The sequence below is a fragment of the Echinops telfairi genome, unplaced genomic scaffold (assembly GCF_000313985.2).
Source record: "Echinops telfairi isolate 266 unplaced genomic scaffold, ASM31398v2 ScPeMD7_8;HRSCAF=38, whole genome shotgun sequence".
Classification (NCBI taxonomy): domain Eukaryota; kingdom Metazoa; phylum Chordata; class Mammalia; order Afrosoricida; family Tenrecidae; genus Echinops; species Echinops telfairi.
The window spans coordinates 11981478-12001989 of record NW_022103905.1 but is presented as its reverse complement, the minus strand read 5'-3'; the positions used below and the strand labels follow the sequence as shown (position 1 = coordinate 12001989).

At 37.9% G+C, this 20512-nt stretch overlaps 1 protein-coding gene across 1 annotated transcript in view; it reads left to right on the top strand.

Moving 5' to 3' along the window:
* WDR72 (WD repeat domain 72) overlaps positions 1–15107 on the top strand; it is a 259271-nt gene extending 244164 nt beyond the window's left edge. Inside the window, 2 exon segments of the mRNA XM_004709519.2 lie at positions 8731–8835; positions 14746–15107. Coding sequence (XP_004709576.1) covers positions 8731–8835; positions 14746–14801 — 161 coding nt within the window. The 3' untranslated portion in view covers positions 14802–15107.
* Positions 15108–20512: the final 5405 nt, after the last annotated feature.

The window sequence follows — 20512 nt, the reverse complement described above, 5'->3', positions numbered from 1 at the left end:
TTTATGGACAGCTGTGGACTCTGTTGTGATTGCACTATTTCGTTGACTATCTTAAGTTCAGGTAGAAATTATGTTTATCTCTAGTCTCAAATGTTAACTTGATTTTCTTTTGATTGAAAGGTCGCTTACTTTCTTGACCTAAACTTTTTTTCGTGTAAGCTGAAATGCTACTATCAAAGTCTCTCTTTACTAATTGTTCTTCAATCATCAAAACATTTGAATCTATTTGTTTTCTTCGTTAGAAATTCAGACTACTTTTAAGTTAGTAGTCCCTTGAACCTCAGAACAGTAAAATGAATACATCTTTGTACTCGTCATGGGATTTGGATTCCTTTGAGGAAAGTCAGCTGTCTGTTGCAGAAACTAAATTGCACGAAGATTACAAGAGTTAATTTCAGATACAATCATGGAACTCATACATTACTTAGACTCCTGGGTTTGGGGCTTACTAATTTCACTAGCTTAGTTCCTTCTTCTAGAAATCCTCTTCTTTGCCAAATTAATGATAAAGATATATATCTTAAAGTATTAAGTAAAATTCCCCTACCTGTTTCAAGTCACACTCTAAGTTTACTGAATATGTCCAAAGACCAAATGTATAGAATGGGATTTGAGTTAAGGTTTAAAAAAAAAAAGTGTGTACTCATTGGCTTACCACTTCTCTTCTTGAAACTTTGCTTGAGCCAACCCCCCAAAAAAGTACTCTAAAGGACCACCAAAAAAATAAAAAATAATAAAAAATAAAGGACCACCAATACCCCATCCATACTTCTGAGAATTATCAGCTTGGAATGAAGCAATGCAGTATAATGAAGGAGAATAGCTACATCATCAGTTATTCTCATTTTCCACTTCCCAGCTTACACATGCACATACTCGACTCATCCTACAAACCAACGCATCTCTATAATCTCTTTCCACATTAGAGTTGAAATGTCTTGATTAGACTTGGTTTCCATGCCAGGGCTGACTAAGACACAATGGTTTCTTTGACCTATCCTTCCATACAAAAGCATTAGAAACAATTGGAACTAACTCATTCTTCCAGTTAGAGATTTAAATATAGGAAAATAGGAGCAAGTTTGGTCCCACTTTCAATGTATCCTAAATTTTTCATGTTATTTGCTTTTTCTTACATTGAGGACTTTCACAGTTTTATATGATCATGGTTGCTAGGACTTATTTTCTGTGCTTTACCCTTGTTTTTTATGTGTGCTTGTATAGGGAAGCCAGGATATTTGAAGACAGTAACTGAAATAATAATTACTCTGGGGGCAAGAAAGTGGGGGGGGGGGAATGGGAGTCAACAGCAATGGGTGCAAGAAGGAAGAAAATGTCCCAAGGCTCATTGCAATGATGGTTGCACAATCCCTCTGACTGTGATTGCACTAGTAAATTGTAAGTTGTATTACTTATACCTCCAGAAAATTAATTGTTTTAAAAAACGAATGAGCAATGAAGTGAAAAGATGTCATTTTCTATCACCTTTTTGAAGCCTCTTGTTTAACTTCACAAGAAAGTTATAACTCTCTTTAACACCGTTTATCCTTTATAAATAATACTAATTGAGCACCTCTTCATGCCTGAAGAAATATAGATGGAGAAGAGCCAATCATGAGATGAATGTAGTGCTCATGCATACTAACTCTCATCCAAACCATGTAACTTCTAGGCCAGGGATGGTCCCAAACCATTATCCTCTTTCCCGTTGATTTATAAAGAGAGGGGTTGCTATGCAAATGAATATGAATAACTTAGCTTTAAAGAAACTTTCTCTTTTTTTAGAGTTTTTATATCCCATTGGCAAGCTTTTCTTTGTCAAGAAACCACCTTGTTTGTTCGTCTCAAAAAGGCACCATCTCAAAGCTGACTCATAGCATTTGTTCTTAGCAATAGCCAAATGGACCATGCACTACTTTTTGAGTCTTTTCATAAAGCTCTCGCACTTTGGTATCCCAGCCACCTGCAGATGCCCTGATGATCACTATTCTTCAACCAGACAAAACATCATCACTTGTAGGAAAACAACCATTCTTACTTCAGGAAGATCCTCAGTACTCATTTTTGCCAAGATACGTCTGATTGGCACTTAACTCTCTTGGGGTCCTGCTCAGCAGTAGACAGAGTGGGTACTTGGTCTTGGAGTCTTAAATTGCACCACATTGAGTCTTAGAGCTGGAGATGCTCTAAAAACTTGTTTCATCTAACACCTTTCCGTTATCAATGAGAGAACCCACGGTTGGAAAGTGAAATGGCATGTTCAAGGTCACACTGTGAGCAGAAGTGGCATTGGAAATAAAATCTCCTGAGTCTTATCAATTGAGGATTTTTGTTAACATGACAATGCATTTTCTCTCTGGGAATTCAGATATTTTCTTCTTTGGTGAAATTCTTTGCTTTTTTTTTTTTGCCTTTGAGTTAAACATATTTTTTATATAATAATAAGAATTTTTATTTTCCATTCAGAAATGAAGCATACAGGGGCTTCTTTATAAAGACTACCCTGTGGTACTAATGATATATTTTAGGTATGTTTGGGTACATTTGAGCTGTAAATGTGAGGTCTGACCTTAAATTTCTCCTTTAAAGAAACAAGGTAAAATTAATATTTTTGTTATTATTTTTTTTTATTTTAAGATTCTTTGTTAGGAATTTCAATCAGTAATTTGATGCATGCTATTGATAAATTCTTGGACCTCGTACTAGTCCAGAAGTTGGTTGGTTATCAGCCTTACCTGCATTGAGCAATGCAGGCCATTGCTCAAACATCCTGGATCATACAGGTAGTTGTATATTTGAGAGTCATAAAGGAATGTTTTGATCAATACCAATTTCCCATTCACGGTTATCTACTCCATATATGAGTAGGGGTTCCTACTCAATATTTCTCTCTGTGTATGAAACTCCAAACAAAATTTAAATAAAACAATCACATTTACACGTCTAGGTAAGGATAGCAAAATATCAGTTACTTTTCACAATTTTGAACATTCATTTCATTACCAGTTGAAAAATATGTCATCCTTAAACTAGTTCACACTAGAAAATACCACCTAGAGAATTATATTCCACATCACATTATAATTACAGGAAGATAAAAGACACACATAAGTCCAACGTTAACTCATTTTGCTGATTTTACCCATAAAAGGGAATTCTGTGAAGTACAGTGGGGTGGGGGTACAAAAAAGGAGCTGACGTCAAGGAGTTCAAGAAGGAAGAGAGTGTTTTGAAGCCGATTGTGATAGCAATTGGACAATACTGCTTAATATGATTGAATTATGGAATGGTATGATATCTGTATTAGATCCCAATAAAATGGTTTGGGGGAAAAAGTTATGAGTAATAAAAAAATAATAAATATCTTATTTAATTCTAAACATCTTTATTTTTTTTTTCATGAGTGTCCAGGCCCTATTGGAAGCTAAGTAATCAGGAAGTCTGAAGCAGGATGAAGCCATAGCTCTTCAAGTATAAGCAGAAGTCCTCTTACTTGGTCATCTCGGTCAATACGTTTAAAGCAGGCGTAACATTGCAGAGCTCTTTCACTAGGGAGGCTTTCCTGATAAGGCATGTGTGTGGAGCGGAGCTGCTTTGTAAACTGAATTTGGGATCTCTGCAGATGACAGTCTTTGCTTATGCATTTAGTCTCATCACATCAAGTTTATTCTCATGGACTCTGCTTCCCTTTGCTTTAAACTGGAGCTCAATTTGTGCTGCCAGTATTACAATAGCATTTACTTCTCCTTGAATGTAATGGTTCACTTTCTTTCAATATATATATATATATATATATATATATATATATATATATATATATATATTGTTTATATATATATTGTTTATATATATATATTGTTAATATATATATTAACTCTTTTAAATTGATAACTCTCGAAATGGTGAGCAAAGAATGGAGGGGATTTTTAGAGGGTGAGTGTCCAAAATGGAAAATAGAGGTGTGAAGAAGCATTGTCAGGGAGACACAGATGACTCCTATTACTACCTTTTTCTTTTCTTTTTTTGGCAGTAAGTCCTTCCATAGAAACTATCTCATTCAATATTTTAGGTTTCCTGGGAATATCTGATTGCATTTAGTTTAAGAAGTTCTAATTTCACATAGTCTTGGGCAGGACCATTACTTTATTTAGGATCTAGAAGAATTATGCTCAAAATTAAAAACAGCACAATCCAGCAAAGCTGAACAAAACTTGTGCTCTCGCCACCCCCATAGCTACCTAAGACAGGCAAAGATATTTAGAACATTAGCTTTTCAGTTGTCAATAGTTTTAGGTGTGTGATGAGTAAATGGAATTGCCTTACATCTTTTCATGGAAGAACTGTCAAGAAGAGTTTGTCTTTTTTGCCTCCACCCCCAAATGTGGACTCTTTCAGAATCCATTAAAGAGGAAATCAACAGTTGACTTTCAGTCATAAGGCAGAGCCTTGCAACCATTTGCAGTATATTGATGTCAAAAATATCTCTCTGCCAAGTTCTAAAATGCACCTTCAAAAACGACTGAAAATATCCAAGAACTTAGTGATGAGCTACAAATGGAGTTTGGTATTGATAAATACAAGTCAATAGGTATGGTGAAAGGACAACTTACGGTGATAAATGGGCCCACCATCAGTAAATATCAACTTATTGACTATCTAAGGCAAGGGGCGGAAAAAAACTGCCTATAGCTAGCTTCTACAGGTGAGAAGAATTAGTCACAACAGCAACTGGGGAAAAGCTCAAAGAGAAACGTAAGAAGAATTTGATAAAAAAGACCCACCCCAGTAGCCGGGAATATTATGTTAACAAAGGTATTTGTGGCACTTGAACCAGGTGTTTCTTTGGTGGTCCTCACCCTGCACCCTTTTCTTCTGTTTGCAGTGAGTGTTCTTTGGGGACTCAAAGAGGTCTCGTTCAAATGCCACCTCGATCCCATCGTTCTGCAGAAGCTGACTGCACTCCCAGAAATCACCTCGCTCTGCAAAGGGTATAGCTAATCCTGCTGTGAGCGCCTTCCCCGGGACCTCAACTAGATCACAAGTTGTATGAGGGCACATGAAAAGCGTCTTCTTCTTTTTTTAATCCCTTACACAGTCTATCTCCAAGTTCTAGCCCTAATAAGCCCTCGATCAATAGTGGTTGATTTCATCATTTTGGAAATGATTCATTAGAGAAGCCTGGGTCACCCATCATGTCAGAGTTTAATGATGAAACGTCACAGGAAACACCCAGAAGAACAATTGCAAGGATTAGCCTATCAGACAGGGAGGGGAAAAAAAGTGGACTGGCAGTAATTAACCTTTCCGCTGTCTTATTCCCAATTGGCGGAATGTAGGGGTTTCTTCTACAGTCCGTTTAATTGGATGTCCTATAGACTACCCAGTAAAAATGACAGCTCTTATACAATTAGGAAGTTAAAATATAACTAAGCAAATATCTAAACGAACTAAACAAAATACCTAAAGAACGACCTCCCTCCAAACACCCACGAATCATTGTCTCCTCAAAGTGGAGACAATAACAGAAAAACTTCCTCTTCCCTACTACCTTCAGTTGAAAGATGATGTGCCTAAAATTATATACAACTTCCTGAAGAAGATTGGGATAGTTTGGGGCTTATTGCCAGGAAAAATGGCTGCAGGTATTAACTTTGTAGTTCTAATTCTATGTCCTCATCCTTCAGGCCCCTGAATCTGGATGAAGTTCTTGTAGGTGTTGCAGCTTGATAAATATTTGTAGGAGAAATGAATAAATGGATGAAAGAAGTTTAATTAAAACCTGGATGGCACGGGTTATGAATGCATTTGCCCAAACGCTGTTAAATTGAAATTTAGCTGTCTAATTACCTATTTTAAAAAGCCATGTAAACATTACAGGAAATTAATAAGGCATATAGAGATAAGAAGTATTAAACTAGGTCAGGAAATCTTGACCAATATTTTACACAATTTTAATGCATTTAACTAACCTACTTAAACATTTCACAAAAATCTATGGACTCAAAATAATCTTATGTATGCTCTAAACTGAGGAAATTCAATTAGAGCCAGCTACATCAATAACTCCTTAGACTGTACAATTCAAAAGGGCCTGCGTTTTGTGTCTGTATAGTTTTCTGCCTTCTAAATCACAGACTTATCACACATTATTTTAAAACGATGCTTGTTTGGTCTGAATTGGCTCTAAGCAAGCAATCAAACCGATAGAGTAAAAACATCCTTCAAATCACACACCCGGAATTTGTTTTCCCTTCCTTAATTCTGCATATCTTTAGAATTTACCTTCAGCCCAGCCACTGGTTACAGGAAAAGCTCACTGAGCTGAATGAAATGGTCCCAATCTCCACATTATTTTCAAGAAAATACCAAGGTGCAAATAAAAAGTTAGATTCTTCCATTTAGAGCAGGAACTTTGTGCATACTTGTACCAGAGCTTGTTCCCAAACAATAGTAATATTGTACATGAGGAATGGAATCTAACTATTCTCTAGGATCACATATTCATAGCACAGCCGGGGTTGGTGAAATTCTCTGAAGCGATTGTTTGGACCCAGAATTCTTTTTACTGGTCTCCTTAAAAGGGTGTAAATGGCCTCAGGTTATGATGACCCAAGGCTTTGGAGCTTGGTTTTCTTTGTTCCACGGAACAGAATGAAGTCTCACAGTCTCTAAGTGCCTAACTTTGCTCTCTTGTTTCCTAACGAATATTGAGTGTCAATGAGCCGGCCCATATTCCCCTGTGCTAACACACTTATTATTTCACGTCTGATTTATATACACAACTTATTTCACTTATGTTTTATAATACTATGTGTATGTTGTTAAGATAGGAAGGGTCAATGGTAGAATTACCACACCAAATTCTAACAGAGAGACTTTCTTGTACTCCCTAGTATATGAGGGGGTACCCCCAAAAAACAAAAACAAAAAAAGCTCTGCTGGGTGGAGCTTTCGTAGTACATATTTTTCCTCCTAGGTGAACATCCTGCAACTCACTCTGAGTTAGTGCACCCAGTGGCGTCTCTTGGGAAGGTTCTCTCTGGTCACAGTGAATTTTTTCATAAAAGCAGTTTTGCTCAAGTCTTGTTTTTTTGTGATGGCAATAGCATGGGGTATTGAAGTTTTGTTTCCTGCCTGGGAAAAATACTGCAGAAGCTGTTGTGATGTTGAACAAGGACAGCTCTATGGGGAAAACTCAAGTATATGAGTGGTTTTCTTATTTCAAAAAGGTGAGATGTTGATTGATGACAAACCTTGTTCTTGTTCTGGACGTCCGTCAACTTCCGGAACAGATGAAAATGTCGACTCAGATTGTTAACCGGCTTTCTATTTAGAGGTTCTGAAAAGATTGCATAACAGTGTACAACTAAAAAAGGCCTGATTTGTGGCGGACAGGAGACTGGTTTTTCCACCACGACAACGCACCTGCTCCAGTCTTCTCAGTGCATCAGTTTGGGGAAAAAAACAGCATGTCTCCCTTGCCCCATTCACCTGATTCACCTGACCTCGCTCCTTTTGACTTCTTTTTGTTTCCATGAATGGAGCCAGACATGAAAGGACAGAGCTTTGAGGACATAGTAGGAGTGAAGAAAAAAACGCGGGAGGTGCTGTCAGCCATGCAAACAGATGAGTTGGAAAAATGTTTCCAAGAATGGAATCACAAATTTGACAAATGTATTAAGTATAATGGAGAGTACTTTGAAGATGATAAGGTTGTTTGCTTTTTAATTTAAAGACATCGTTTTGAAGAGGGGGAATTCCAGTTTGGGGGGGTACCCCCTCCTATATACATTGGGCTTCAAAAAATTTATGGCAACATGGACTGAAAAGCTAATTTTTTCCACAGACTCTTTGAAGACCCTTTATATTTCCAGCGTTTGGCTTCAGACAAGATGTGGCTTAATTTTTTACTGGAGGATTTTTGTTTAGTTTTATTTTGCTTTTTCGCTGAAAACTCATGAAGGCAGTGCCCACAGATGCAATATAGAACTGTGGAGTTGCAATTTAGACCGCGTGGGACAACTGATGTGAAAGGAAGCCACTGGAGTCCACGTTTCCCTAACAGAATTACTGCGTATAACATGTTTACGGGAATTGACAAGCTCCTATACTAAGCTTCAGTTGCGGTCCATGATTCTTGTTTAAATATCAATGCCTGGAGATGCAACAGCCAAAACACCAGCCTGCCTTACCCTTTCCAGTGCATTCATTCTATGTTTCTCAACAAACTTTATTATAGGTCTTGATTTTGTTTGTTTGCGCTTGGTACCCTACTTCTCATTTAATGAAAGAGGGCAAAGTGTTCATCGGCAGTGATTTGTGTGCTAAAGGAACCCTTGCACCAGTGTGGAGCTGGTCTTTCTTTCTGATTGACTAGCCTGATGGTTTCGTCTCTGTGTCCTGTTGCCGTTAATTGACTATATTGTTTTAGATTTATGCATTAAAAATACGATTTCGCCTTCAAAAGGATCACTTTGTTACTTTGTAGCTTTTAAGCTGATGCCACAAACTTATTTTTCTTCTAAGATAAAGTCGCATCTATAGATTTTTCAACTAATTACGTGTCTGCCAATAAATACTTAGAGGATACATTTTATTTCAATTTATTATTTGTGCTTACATAGTGTGTGCCTAGAAAGATCTGTGGACCTAGAGGTTTTAATGGTGTTTATTTTTCTACATTTTCATTGTCTCTTTCTCTGTTCCTTCCCACTCTTTCTTTTTTAATAGCTCCAGTCAGTCTGGTCAAGCATGACAGAAACTCAAACTCGGCAAACTTCCAAGACGCAGAGGACATGCCTGACAGATGTGTCTTGGAAGAGTCTGAGAGTCCAGGTGAAAGCCATTTAAAAATAGTCAAGTATAAAATGATAAATTTGACACCGCTTTGGGGTCCTTGGAAGGGGGTGGGGGAAGAGGACATTGTAATGCTGCTTTCTCTTAGCAGCTGCACTGTCAAATTAATGGTCACCTCCAGGGGTCACAGTGTGGCGCTGTTATCTTTTCCTCTTTCATCAAGAATTCAGTCCAAGGAAGTACAAAGGCTTTAGGACTGAGAAGGGAAGCTGACACGATTAGTTCATTATCATCCATTTTAGCCTAAACTGGTTAAGAGGGATGGAGATTCAAAACTGGAGAAATGGCAACGTGTTAAATATTTCACACGATGGGCGCGTCAAGGGAAGGTGAAGCGTTGGAGCAAAAACGAGAAGCCAGTCGTATTATCCCTGCGATTCTCCTTACCTTTCTAAAGACAAGCAGGACTCATGGAAACTGTGATGCGAGCGTCAGCATGACAGGAATGGATGCTGTCAGCTGTCTAGAACAAAACAAAAGAAAATCTAGCCGATGTCAATGTTGCTGATGTTTGTATTGTCTTTACAGAAAAAAAAAGAAAGAAAGAAATATGTTGGGTGACTCCTGTTAGAAACATTCAAGTGTGGGTTTGGGTGGCTGTTTTTCTTTTTCTTTTTAAAAAGGTGTCAGAGTTGAATAGCATCCTTGGAGTGTTGCAAAGCCACAGGGTTCTCAAAGATATCTTACTTCCAAGGATGAGTTAAACACCCCCCCTCTCATACCCTTAATATTTTCTCTTTCCTGCTTTCTCTGGTGCTGCGTCCCCTCTACCCTCCTGCATCTTTGTGTGCTTGCTCCATGGATCCTATTTTTGATTCATCCTCTCGGTGGCCTGTCAGCTTAGTGAAGAGATTTCCAAATCTTGTAGCCTTCACTGACAGGGGGCAGCTGCCAACAGTCCCCTGATCCTTCCCGGAGGAGAGCTACTGAGATTTAATTTTCAGTAAAAGGTGCAGCTTGCGATCTATGTCAGGTCCCCTAAGTCATCCTGGAACCCCACTAGGCCCAGTGGCAGTGGCACTGTATTTCAGTCCCCTCTACTCCACCAAGATTCCTCAAAAGATGCACTGCTACTGTGTGCCCCACTTCAGCCACCCGCCTGCTTGCTTGAACGTCCCATAGAACTGAAAAGTGGTATCTTTAGCAAGGGCAGGCATTTTTAACCAGCAAATTAACCATGCCCCACCAGATTATCAAAAGAAAACATAGGTCGGCCTCACTCTAAAAGAAAGAGGATATTGTTCCCGGTAAATGTCTCTCCGAAAACAAGATTTAACACTTATTTTTAGTTTTGACTAAAGTAGCCCAGTTTTCACTAGAATTTTCTGTTGTAAGTTTTATCTAGCAGTTAAATCAGGTGACTTTTTCGACAAGGAAAGGTTTGCTGTTTCTGGTCAGAATAGACCCAGTGTATACTCTTGTACCAGGAGAAAGAAAATTCAGGGATGCCCTCATCTGAGTGGGACTTCAGTGAGATTCCCATATGGTCTGCTCCCTCTGGTTGGGATAAACGAAAAGATCTCCTGAAAAATAAAGTATGATTAGAAAATATAGCTGCTCATAAAGAATCCTAACTTAGGAGGTGACTACTGTTGGGTACCTTGGACATCATTAAGCTGGTCATAAAGGATGCATTACTCGGGCTTTTTCCTTTGTCCATCCCTGCGTTTTAAGACATCTTGCCTTATCGGCCTCGAAACCTCTGGAGAGTTCACTACTGGTCTCACTGCCTTCCACTGAGAATTTGTGGCTTGGTTGTCATGGAGACATCGTATTTCTCCAAGAATTGCTCATATTGATCCGTGGCCAGGCGTAAATGGCCAGGCGAGTGTGAGGAATAAAGGGGGCTGGGCAGTACTCGAAAATGACCAGGGCTTGTGGGTTGGAAATAAGCTCATAGCAAACACTTAGGTAAAAAGAAAGAAGCAGTTTTATTTTGTTTCAGGCTTTCTTTCTGCACTTTGGGCATTGTCTACTTTCACGATGAACTGAAAGAAACTTGTTAGTCACTTGTCATGTCAGATCTCCGGTGCTCGTCCTGACACAGCTGTCAGCTCTCCGGCTCTGTGCGGTGCAGGGACACACAACAAAGAGGCAGCAGCATGAATTATTTATTGCTCCTTGTGTGGATAAAATTCTGTGATAAGAAATTAAGACACTTCTGACCGAGGGGCTTGCTTAGGAAGAACGATTTCGATGAGAAGGTGCTTTGCCTGGAACTATGAGCAGGCAAAACCTGTAAAACCCTGCCATGGCGAAGAGATGGGTTCTGCATTTCTTGCATGAATTTGGTGACATGAGATGTGAAGATATGACTGTCTACTTTTCAAAAGGAACTTCATTTGCGCTAAACATAAGCTCCAAAATAGCAAGGCATTCACACATAGGGTCTCAGGGACTGTAAACGTTATTTGGAATGTTCTATGTGTAAGCAGTGTATTTCTGGAAAGTACTAACCATCTGAGTTAAAAGGGAAAAACAAAACTTGAGGTTTCAAATGATGAGCTTTGGGACATTTTCTTCAAATGAGGAGAATTATTTTACTGGCTAATTCTATAATTAATGGCATGAATACATTCCTTACATAGAAAGAAGTGCATTTAAAGCTGAAAGCAGTATTCCGGCTCTTCTCACTTAGAAGCTGGTTGACCACTCACGTTAAAATTCCTTTTCACGTGCCCATCTACGTGCAAAATCTCTGTTATCGAGTTGAATGTGGTCAGTCTTCTAGCTTCAATGGATATTGACCTTACCTGGTTTTATATATGCAATGCTAAATGATTAATATATTTATTCCATCATTTTGAATGAATTGAGCACTTGCTTACACAGTTCATAGAAAATGGAAACCAAACAGGATCCTTTTCACATCTAAGCACAGCTCAGAAACGTCACCTTATATATTGTTCTTTCCAAATAACGCCTTTTCTTGGCAAGTCTTCTAAATAGTTGTTTCGACTCTTATACCTTCATATTGTTCGTTGCTCCTTTGCATCTGTAGAGAGCAAAAGGGAGAACAATGCACAGGAAAACTGATATGTATTTCTGATGGGATATTTTTTAAATGTTGACAGATAATTAGTTTTTAAATGCCATTAATAAATCACATTTTTGGAAAGTCTATAAAGGGCTGAGATCGAGTTTGTAAATTGATTGTCTTTAAATATAATGACTTTGGTACTCAGTATGTCGATTGCTTATTTTTACAAAGACATTGCCTTTTCTTCGGCACTGAATGGACTGTGGTGACCTATTTGTGAATGGGCTAGAGTCTGCATCGAGGTCATAGCTGAGATGCCTTGTGGCGTGCTGGTTCACCTGATCTCTAGAAGCACTCGGCCTTATTCATCATGCTACTGTGCACTCTGTACTGCAGGTTCAAACTGTATACCCAGGTGGGTGCTTGGAATCCATTAAGGTAGGCAAAGCAACTTCAGACCACAGCATTCCTGTGACTTTGACCCTGCTAGTGGGCCTTGAGCTCTTGTCTGAGAGGGGAAGATCTCCCTTAGCAGGGTCTTGTCTTTGGAATAATTCATTAGCACAGAGTTTTGACTCGCAGGTGAATCCCAGATTGAAGTTTCTGGCTGAGACTCTGTGAAGTCTACTTGCCTCTTTACTGGCATTGATACCTTCCTGCCACCTCTGGGAATACCTCTGGTAGCTAATAATAGCAGCACTGGGACACGCGTGAACTCGAAGCTCCCCTCCCCTTTTATGAGATTTTTAGGGGCATTAAGCTTTTGCTGTTGTTGTTTTTGACTCTTTAAACTGGTCATTATTTGAATCTGAAAGAAGCCATTACAAAAATAATTCGATTTTGTCTTTGGCCTGATATCTTCTTAATCATTTTCCATACCATGATTAAAGCTCTATCTCCATTTTCCAGAAGAAAAAGAAAAAGGGTTTCCATGCTCCTCACCTTTACACTAATATAGAAACTAAATGTAGTAAGGTATTCATTTTATATTCCAGTATTAATGAAATACCTTGAGATTTTAGTACCATGTTGGCTTAGAAAATTAATCATTTTACTACCTAGTGTGTTAAGGAGAGCTGAAAATAGCAATGACATGACAGAGCTTGAAAGTCCAGAAAACAATGCATTCAAATAAGAGTTTTTGCATTATTCTGGAGTAGTTTAAAATCAGTATACATTGTGCCATTAATAGAACATTTTAGTGGTTTTTATATAGCACAGTATGCGTGTAGATCTATATACATCATTGTCAATCGATACCACATTTGCATGAACCAGATGAACAAAACTGGCTTTCTCACTGTTTCCAGGGGCCACTGTCTTGTGGAAAGTCAAGATGTTTTATTTTGTTTTCCTTTGACTATTCTGGCTCATGAATCACCAGCAACCTCAGGTAACAGAAAGTAGGACAGATTCAGGACTGGAGTGTTGGAGATGGCTGATGATGATGCATGGAGCAGAAAAAGTGTGGGATGTGTGAGCAGCCCATCAATCATAGCCATCGAAAATACACTTCTTAGGGTTAGTGTGGTTTTGGTGTTTTGTTTTGTTTTTAATGTTCTGGAAGAAGTAAGAACGGTGTTAGTAAAAACACATATGTTTCTTCCCATTGTGTTTAACAATATCAATTTTTAAATTTTTTTCCAAAGGGAAGATTTTAAGCAACAAACTGACTATTCTTAGACTTAAAAACGTATATGACATTTTTTATATATGTGGCATACAATGCTGGCTAGATTAAATCAAGGAACAAGCTTTTAAAATGGTTATCAGTAGGAAAAGGAGCTACCACACATGGTCATTATCAACATAGTTGTGTTTTGAGATAGTTAATTATTGTTAACCTACAATTATAGCATTTCAAGTAATCTGAGAAATAAATACTTGTTTGAACCTATAACTCAAACCATATTTCTAACATTTATAAAATTTGACCCACAAATTTATCTACAATTTTGGGTCACTTTAAGAACAATTCAAAAAAAAAAAAAAAAGAACAATTCTACTGCTTGAAACATGTAAATTTACTAATTTCAAATGAACTACATGCTTGAAATTGAATATGCAGTGTTGAAATTTTCACTTGCATTGGCAATTTAAAAAAGGATCTATCTATATTAGTAATGTGCACAGTTAAAATGTATTTATATCGGATATTGGTGACCAGGGTATTTTAATTATATTATATTATCATGCTTCATTTGGGGATATATGTGTCCCATAGATATAATCAACATTATTGGCAATACTTACTTTCCTTCCCACCAATTTTCTGCGGGTTTATCCTACTGTCGTGGCTGGTATGTTGCTGTGAGCTGTGTCACTGGTGTTTCAGACATGACCAGGGTCACCCAAACTGAACGGGTTCCAGCAGAGCTGACAGACAAAACCCAGAGAAGGAATAGGCTGTCCACTGCACAGGAATGAGCAGTTGAAAACCCTGTGGATAGCCCTGAAACATTGTCAACTGCTGAAAACCTCATGTGTCCATTAGAAAGCAGAACATTCTCAGAGACAGTGCCAGAAAATGAGCCCTCAAAATATGACGGAGGAAGAGCTGCCTTCTCCAAGTAGAGTCTTTGGAGAAGGACATCATGCTTAATACCGTGGAAGGGCAGTGAAAAAGAGGCAGCCTTGGATGAGATGAATGAACAGCACTGCTGCCGCAATGGGCTCAAACACAAGAACCCCTGTGAGGAGAGTCCAGGGATGTTGGGTTCCATTGGCTTAGGGTTGTTGTGAATCAGAACTGACCTGAAGGCATCACAGAGCAGCAGCAACTTACCTTTCCACATGCTTTCCTTCCTTCCTTCTTTTTTCTCCCTCCCTCCATAGCTCCAACTCATTCTTCTTACTGACTTCTTTTTCAAATGTCAACATGTAACTCAAGATATCTATTTTCTCCCTAGGTAAAACAAAGCATCGTGCCTGGCTCGTGAAGGTGTGCTCCTGCAAAGTGTGCTAAATGGAATCGTATCTGCAGCACTGCATTCATGGAGATCGTCAGAAGTCGCCAGCTGTTCATCGGCTATGAGTTATGTTGTAGTGGTTACAGCAACAGACTGTAGAGGATTTGCTAATACATTTGCAAGACCACATTGAAGTGAGAGGTACCCAGATGCATCTGACTTTAGAGTAGCACTGTCTACATAATTCTATAGTCTGTTTTCCATTGTGTTAATATTTCCAGAATAACATCCTTCAGGCACATATTTAAAACTTTATAAAGATTTTCTTCCTTGTTTTCAATTATTGAGTTATATTTATCAAATAGCACTAAAACTAATTGTAATACATATTTTTAAATTTCATGTTGCTTCAATATATTTAACTCAAAATTTCATCAAATTTTGCTTGATCTGATAAGATAAAGATGTTTTGTTATAATAGATACTTTAATATGAATCAATCACTCTGCAGCACATCTCATCTCTAAGCATTAAATGTTGTCAACAAATTGTCAATTCTATTTAGTCGCCAATTAACCCAAATAGCAATGCCCAGTATAAGAGACCAACTTTATATCGTCTAGTTAATTTGAACTTCAAATGACATCCAGGCTAATATCTTAGCTAAATGTTGATTTATATTTTTTTGGCCATGTAAATTTGAGCTAGGGAAGAGGAATCTACAAATGGTACATCACAATTGATCTTTATAAAGTATAAACTCTTGTAGCTCTCTTCCCAGAAACATGACTAGCAGTAATTCTAAAATTAAAATATGCAAAACAGTATAAATAGAAACAGACATAAAGTGCTCATCTATCAAATAACGATTCATTTGCCAAGATTTATATTGCATGAGTCCTGAAATTATAGAAAATTATCAGAAAGATTATTAATGTGCATATATTATATATACGTAATTGGTCCATAGAAAAATGGAAAGGCATATGTATTATCTATATATATACATATAGTAAACATATGTATATGTATATGTATATGTATATATATATAGTTAAGTGTTGTTTAACGTCCATGATATGCTCTTTGAAATAAGTTGTTACGTGATTTGAAAACCATATTATATAAACATCCTTGAATTATAATCTGGTTCCATTCCTAAATCTGTCTTTATGTCAAGTTTGGATTTAAATCCTAACATTCACCTTTTGGCCTTAATATATAGTGTGCCTTTCTATGTATAATTAAAATTAAAGAAAAAATAAAAATAAAGTGCTAATAATATTACTGTTTTCATGCACATTGCAAAGTAGCACCCACTTAGTATTTTTAACCACTGTATGTACATTGAATTTTTAATGTAATAGACTTTATGGGGATTGGGGCCAGATGCATATGTGAACAGACATTGCCAAAATACACATTATAGGGTTCATGAGTGTATGTGTGTATGGGTATACGTGGGTTTGTGTGTGTATCTCAAATTGCTTCAACTCAGCAAGCTTCTTTTTAAAGCACCACCTTCATCCGTCACTTGGCTGGCGTAGAGGAGGCAGAGCAGTTAGGGCTACTGGAGGTAAGAGCTATTTGATGGAAATAACATTGTCTCCACCTTTAAGAAGTTTATAATTAATGATTGACTGGAACTTAATGTATAAGAATAAGGACATCAAATGAATGTGTCTTTTAAAGTGAATTAAAATGTATAGTCTTTCTAAAATGTGATGTCATTGCATGAAATTCCTTTTAAGAGTTGAATTTCAGAAATTATACGACACTTTCTATGAATAATTAGGGGAAATTGGGATTCTTGGAAAATAGACACATATGCATCATCGTTGGTTTTGAAACTACCCAAACCACTTGGAGCACGTTTCAAAATAAGGGAAGGTAACAGGTTAGGCAATGGACTCTTTTCGTGCATGCTGGGTACTGGTTCTGGATGCTAACATGTAAACAAACAAGCACCACAATCTCACTGCCACCTGTTTGGTTCCGAGTGATAGCAAGCCCACAGGACAGGGTCGAACTGCTCCCGTGAGCTTCCAGCACTGTAACTCTTGACCGAAGTAGAAAGTCCTGTCTTTCTCCCATGGAGCAGCTCGTGGTTTCGAAATGTCGACTTCAGTTAGCGGACCAACACATATTGCACTATGTAAAAGACTACCGAAATTATTTTGAATGATGACCGTGTGAAGTGAGTATATGCCGTATGAAAAGAACAATTATAGTACATGAATTTGTTTTTAAACACTAGTTGTGGTAAATGAATTAAAAATATAGATGAAGTGCCACTATTTTAAATCTATTTCTTACTGTTGTCCATTCAAATAAAAATAGAATTAAGAGGGAACAGTTTCCATAATTAGTACTTTTATTTAGGTCCAGTAAAAGCAATATTATATCCTTAATAGATTTTTATCTGATGCAACTAGCTATGGTAAATTAGATGGGAATATCTCTGTCATTAATAAATTGAAGTTTATGGATGCATGTGTGGATTGTGATGAGTTGTAAGAGCACCAATAAAATGATTTTTTTAAATAATACATAAATAAAGTTTAAAAGTTTTGTTAGCAATCTGTTTTATTTAGTTGGAATATTGAAATGATTTTTAAATTATTTTGATGTAAACATCTTTTGTCAACTCAAGTTATTTAGACACTACTATCAAAACATCTAATTGATAAAATTGAGATGTTTAATGCAAGAGTCCCTAATTTCCTTGTGCTAGTGTATTAATGACACAAATTTGCTAGTTTGTTTAAAAATTATTTCTCTTGTTTATACTGACTTATTTTCAACATATTTCAGTCACTGATGTTGCAAGTATGAGAAAAACTCTTATGTTAGTGAAAGTGTTTGTATCCAGGGATTTCATGGTCATCAGATTAAATAACGTGTTGAAAATTGATCTTTTGTTTCTTTTCTGTAGTAATTATCTTGGTGATATTTATGATAGAGAGAGGTGAATAGAAAAATGGATGGATGGATGGATGGATGGATACATGTTGTTATTAAGCACCATTGATTCTGACTCACAGCAATCCTATACTGTACACAGCAAAACAACTCTGCCCAGTACTGTGCCATCCTCACAATAATTGTTATATTTTAAAGCATTGTTGTGGCCACTGTGTTAATCCATCTCCTTGTCAGGGGGCTCACCATTTTCCTGACCTTCTACTTTACCAACCATGTCCTATGCCGGTACTGTTCGTTCCTGATTACATGTCAAAAATAACTGAGATGAAGTTTCCTTATCCTTACTTCTAAGGAGCAGTCTGGTTGTATTTCTTCTGAGACAGATTTGTTTGTTCTTCTGGCAATCCATGGTGCTTCCTATCTTTTTTGTCAATACCATAATTTAAATAATTCAGTTCTTCCGTCTTCCTTATTCATTTTCCAGTATTTACATGTGTATGAGCCAATATCATGGCTTTGGTCAGGTGGACTTACTTAGTCTTCAAAGTGACATCCTTGCTCGTTCACACTCTAAAGACGTCTTTTGTAGCAGACTCGACCAATATAATACATCATTTGATTTCTGGACTGCTGCTTCCATGAACATGGACTGTGAATTCAAGCAAAATGAAGTCCATGACAGCTTCTGCGTTTCCTCTATTTATCAGGATCTTTTCTATTGGTCCAGCTGTGAGGATTTGGGTTTTCTTTACTGTGGGTTGTAATTCACACTGAAGGCTGTTGTCCTTAACTTTCTTTAGCAAGTGTTTCAATCCTTCTCACTTTTAGCAAACCAAATTGTATCACCTGCATATTTCAGGTTACTAAGCCTTCCTTCGATCCTTCCTTAATAAATTCTTCTTCATCAGTCCAGTTTCTCAGGTTATTTGCTCAGCGTACAGATTGAATCAGTATGCAGAAAGGATACAACTTTAAGGTGCGCAATTCCTGATTTTAAACCATGCAATATTCCCTTTTATATTTGTATAGCTACTTCTCATTTCATATACAACTTCTACACACACACAATGAGAATTCTGGAATTCTTGTCCTTCTCAACGTTATCCATAGTTTGTTATGATCCACAGTCAAAAAGCTGCATAGTCAATGGAACAAAGTAAACATCTTTTTGGTATTCTCTGCAGACATTTAAAATTATCTATAGCAAAATTTTACCTACATGTGTTACAAATAATGTGGTTATATAAGATCCACATTCCATTGGGTTACCTTTCTTTGTAATGAGCACAAGCATGGATCTCCTCTAATTGACTGGCCTTAACAAACTCCTCTAACAAACTTTTTGGAAGAGACAAGTAAGTGCATCCAGTGCTTCATCAGCTCAATGAAATATCTAAATTCATATTCTATCGATTCCTGGAACTTTGTTTTTGGCTAATGCCGTCAGTGCAGTTTGAGCTTATTCCTTTAATACCATTTATTCTTGATTATGTGCTACCTCTTAAACCGGCTGGATTTTGATTCGTTGTTTCTGGTACCTTAGCTTTATGTATTCTTTTTATGGCTGCATCATTCCATATTGTGTCCACGGTACCCTTCAATATTGCAGCCTGAGGATTGAAATGTCTCTTCAGTTCTTTCAACATGCTATATGTTGAGTGTATTCTTCCTTTGGGTTTTCTAACTCCAGGTCTGTGCACATTATAATACTTCACAAGATTTCTAGTTCTTTTGTTCTTTTGTCTTGCGTAGAGGCCCAAAGTCTGTCTGCTATCTGAAATTTAACACATAAATATATGTACAATTGACCTCTATGCCTATTAATATATTTATATATAGACATGCCTATACCTAGACCTCTATAAATAGCCTTTGCCTCCTAGCTCTTTCGTCTATTTCCTTTCACCTCCCTCCTGTCCCACTATCATGCCCCACCCTTCCTTAGGCTCTCAGTAATTCCTCTCAAATACATTGCACTTGGTCAAACCCAAACAGGCATTCTACGCCCTCCTCTTGCTGTCAATTTCAGAACTCTTGTTGTTCCCTTGTCCCTGAGTTTGTTGGCTCCCCACACCCCTCCCGCCCCCTCCTCTCCCATGGTCCCCTGGAACCCCCAATCCCATTGTTTTCTCCTTGGGTTTGTTTGCCCTGCCCGTCTTATATAGATATAGTGTGAAAGCAGAAGGGGATAAAAGCCGATAGATAGTTCCAGGTCTGTCTGCGGACACTTATGAATGTTTTCCAATCGGGTCTGATGAAGGCCAAGCCCCGCCCCGCGAGTCAGAAGTCTATGTTCAGGATTCCTCGGGGACTTGGTGACTTTGCTCTCCGCTGTGCATGGGGCAGACCCCGCACGCTTGCCACACAGTGTCTCCAGTGCTGTCCTCTGTAGCGCTACAAGTCAGTGAGGGGATGTCCTGTCAAGTAGTTGGGCCAGCTCTACAGTCCTCTCTGTGCATTGACTTGACTGTTCCATGTCATCCCTGGGGCTTGGTGGGCCATGTTGAGCTCTCTCTCTCTCTCTCTCTCTCTCTCTCTCTTTCTCTCTCTCTTTCCTTTTTAGTTGGCAGCCATAGGCATCCCTGTGTTGGCGCTGACACCTACCAAGTGTCTGGACTCTGACCTGGGATTTATGCATTAAGTAGCACAAACTCTATGCCCATTGTATTTTTTGAGCTTACCTCAGTGGACTCATGTGGTGCTTGTCCCTTTGTGCTTGGCTAATTTCACTTAGCATAATTTCCTCCAATTTTCCCATGAAACGATGAGCTTCATGCATTTGTCACTGCTTTTCAGGGCTGCATAGTACTCCATTGTATGCACCCTGTTTGACCCAAAATAA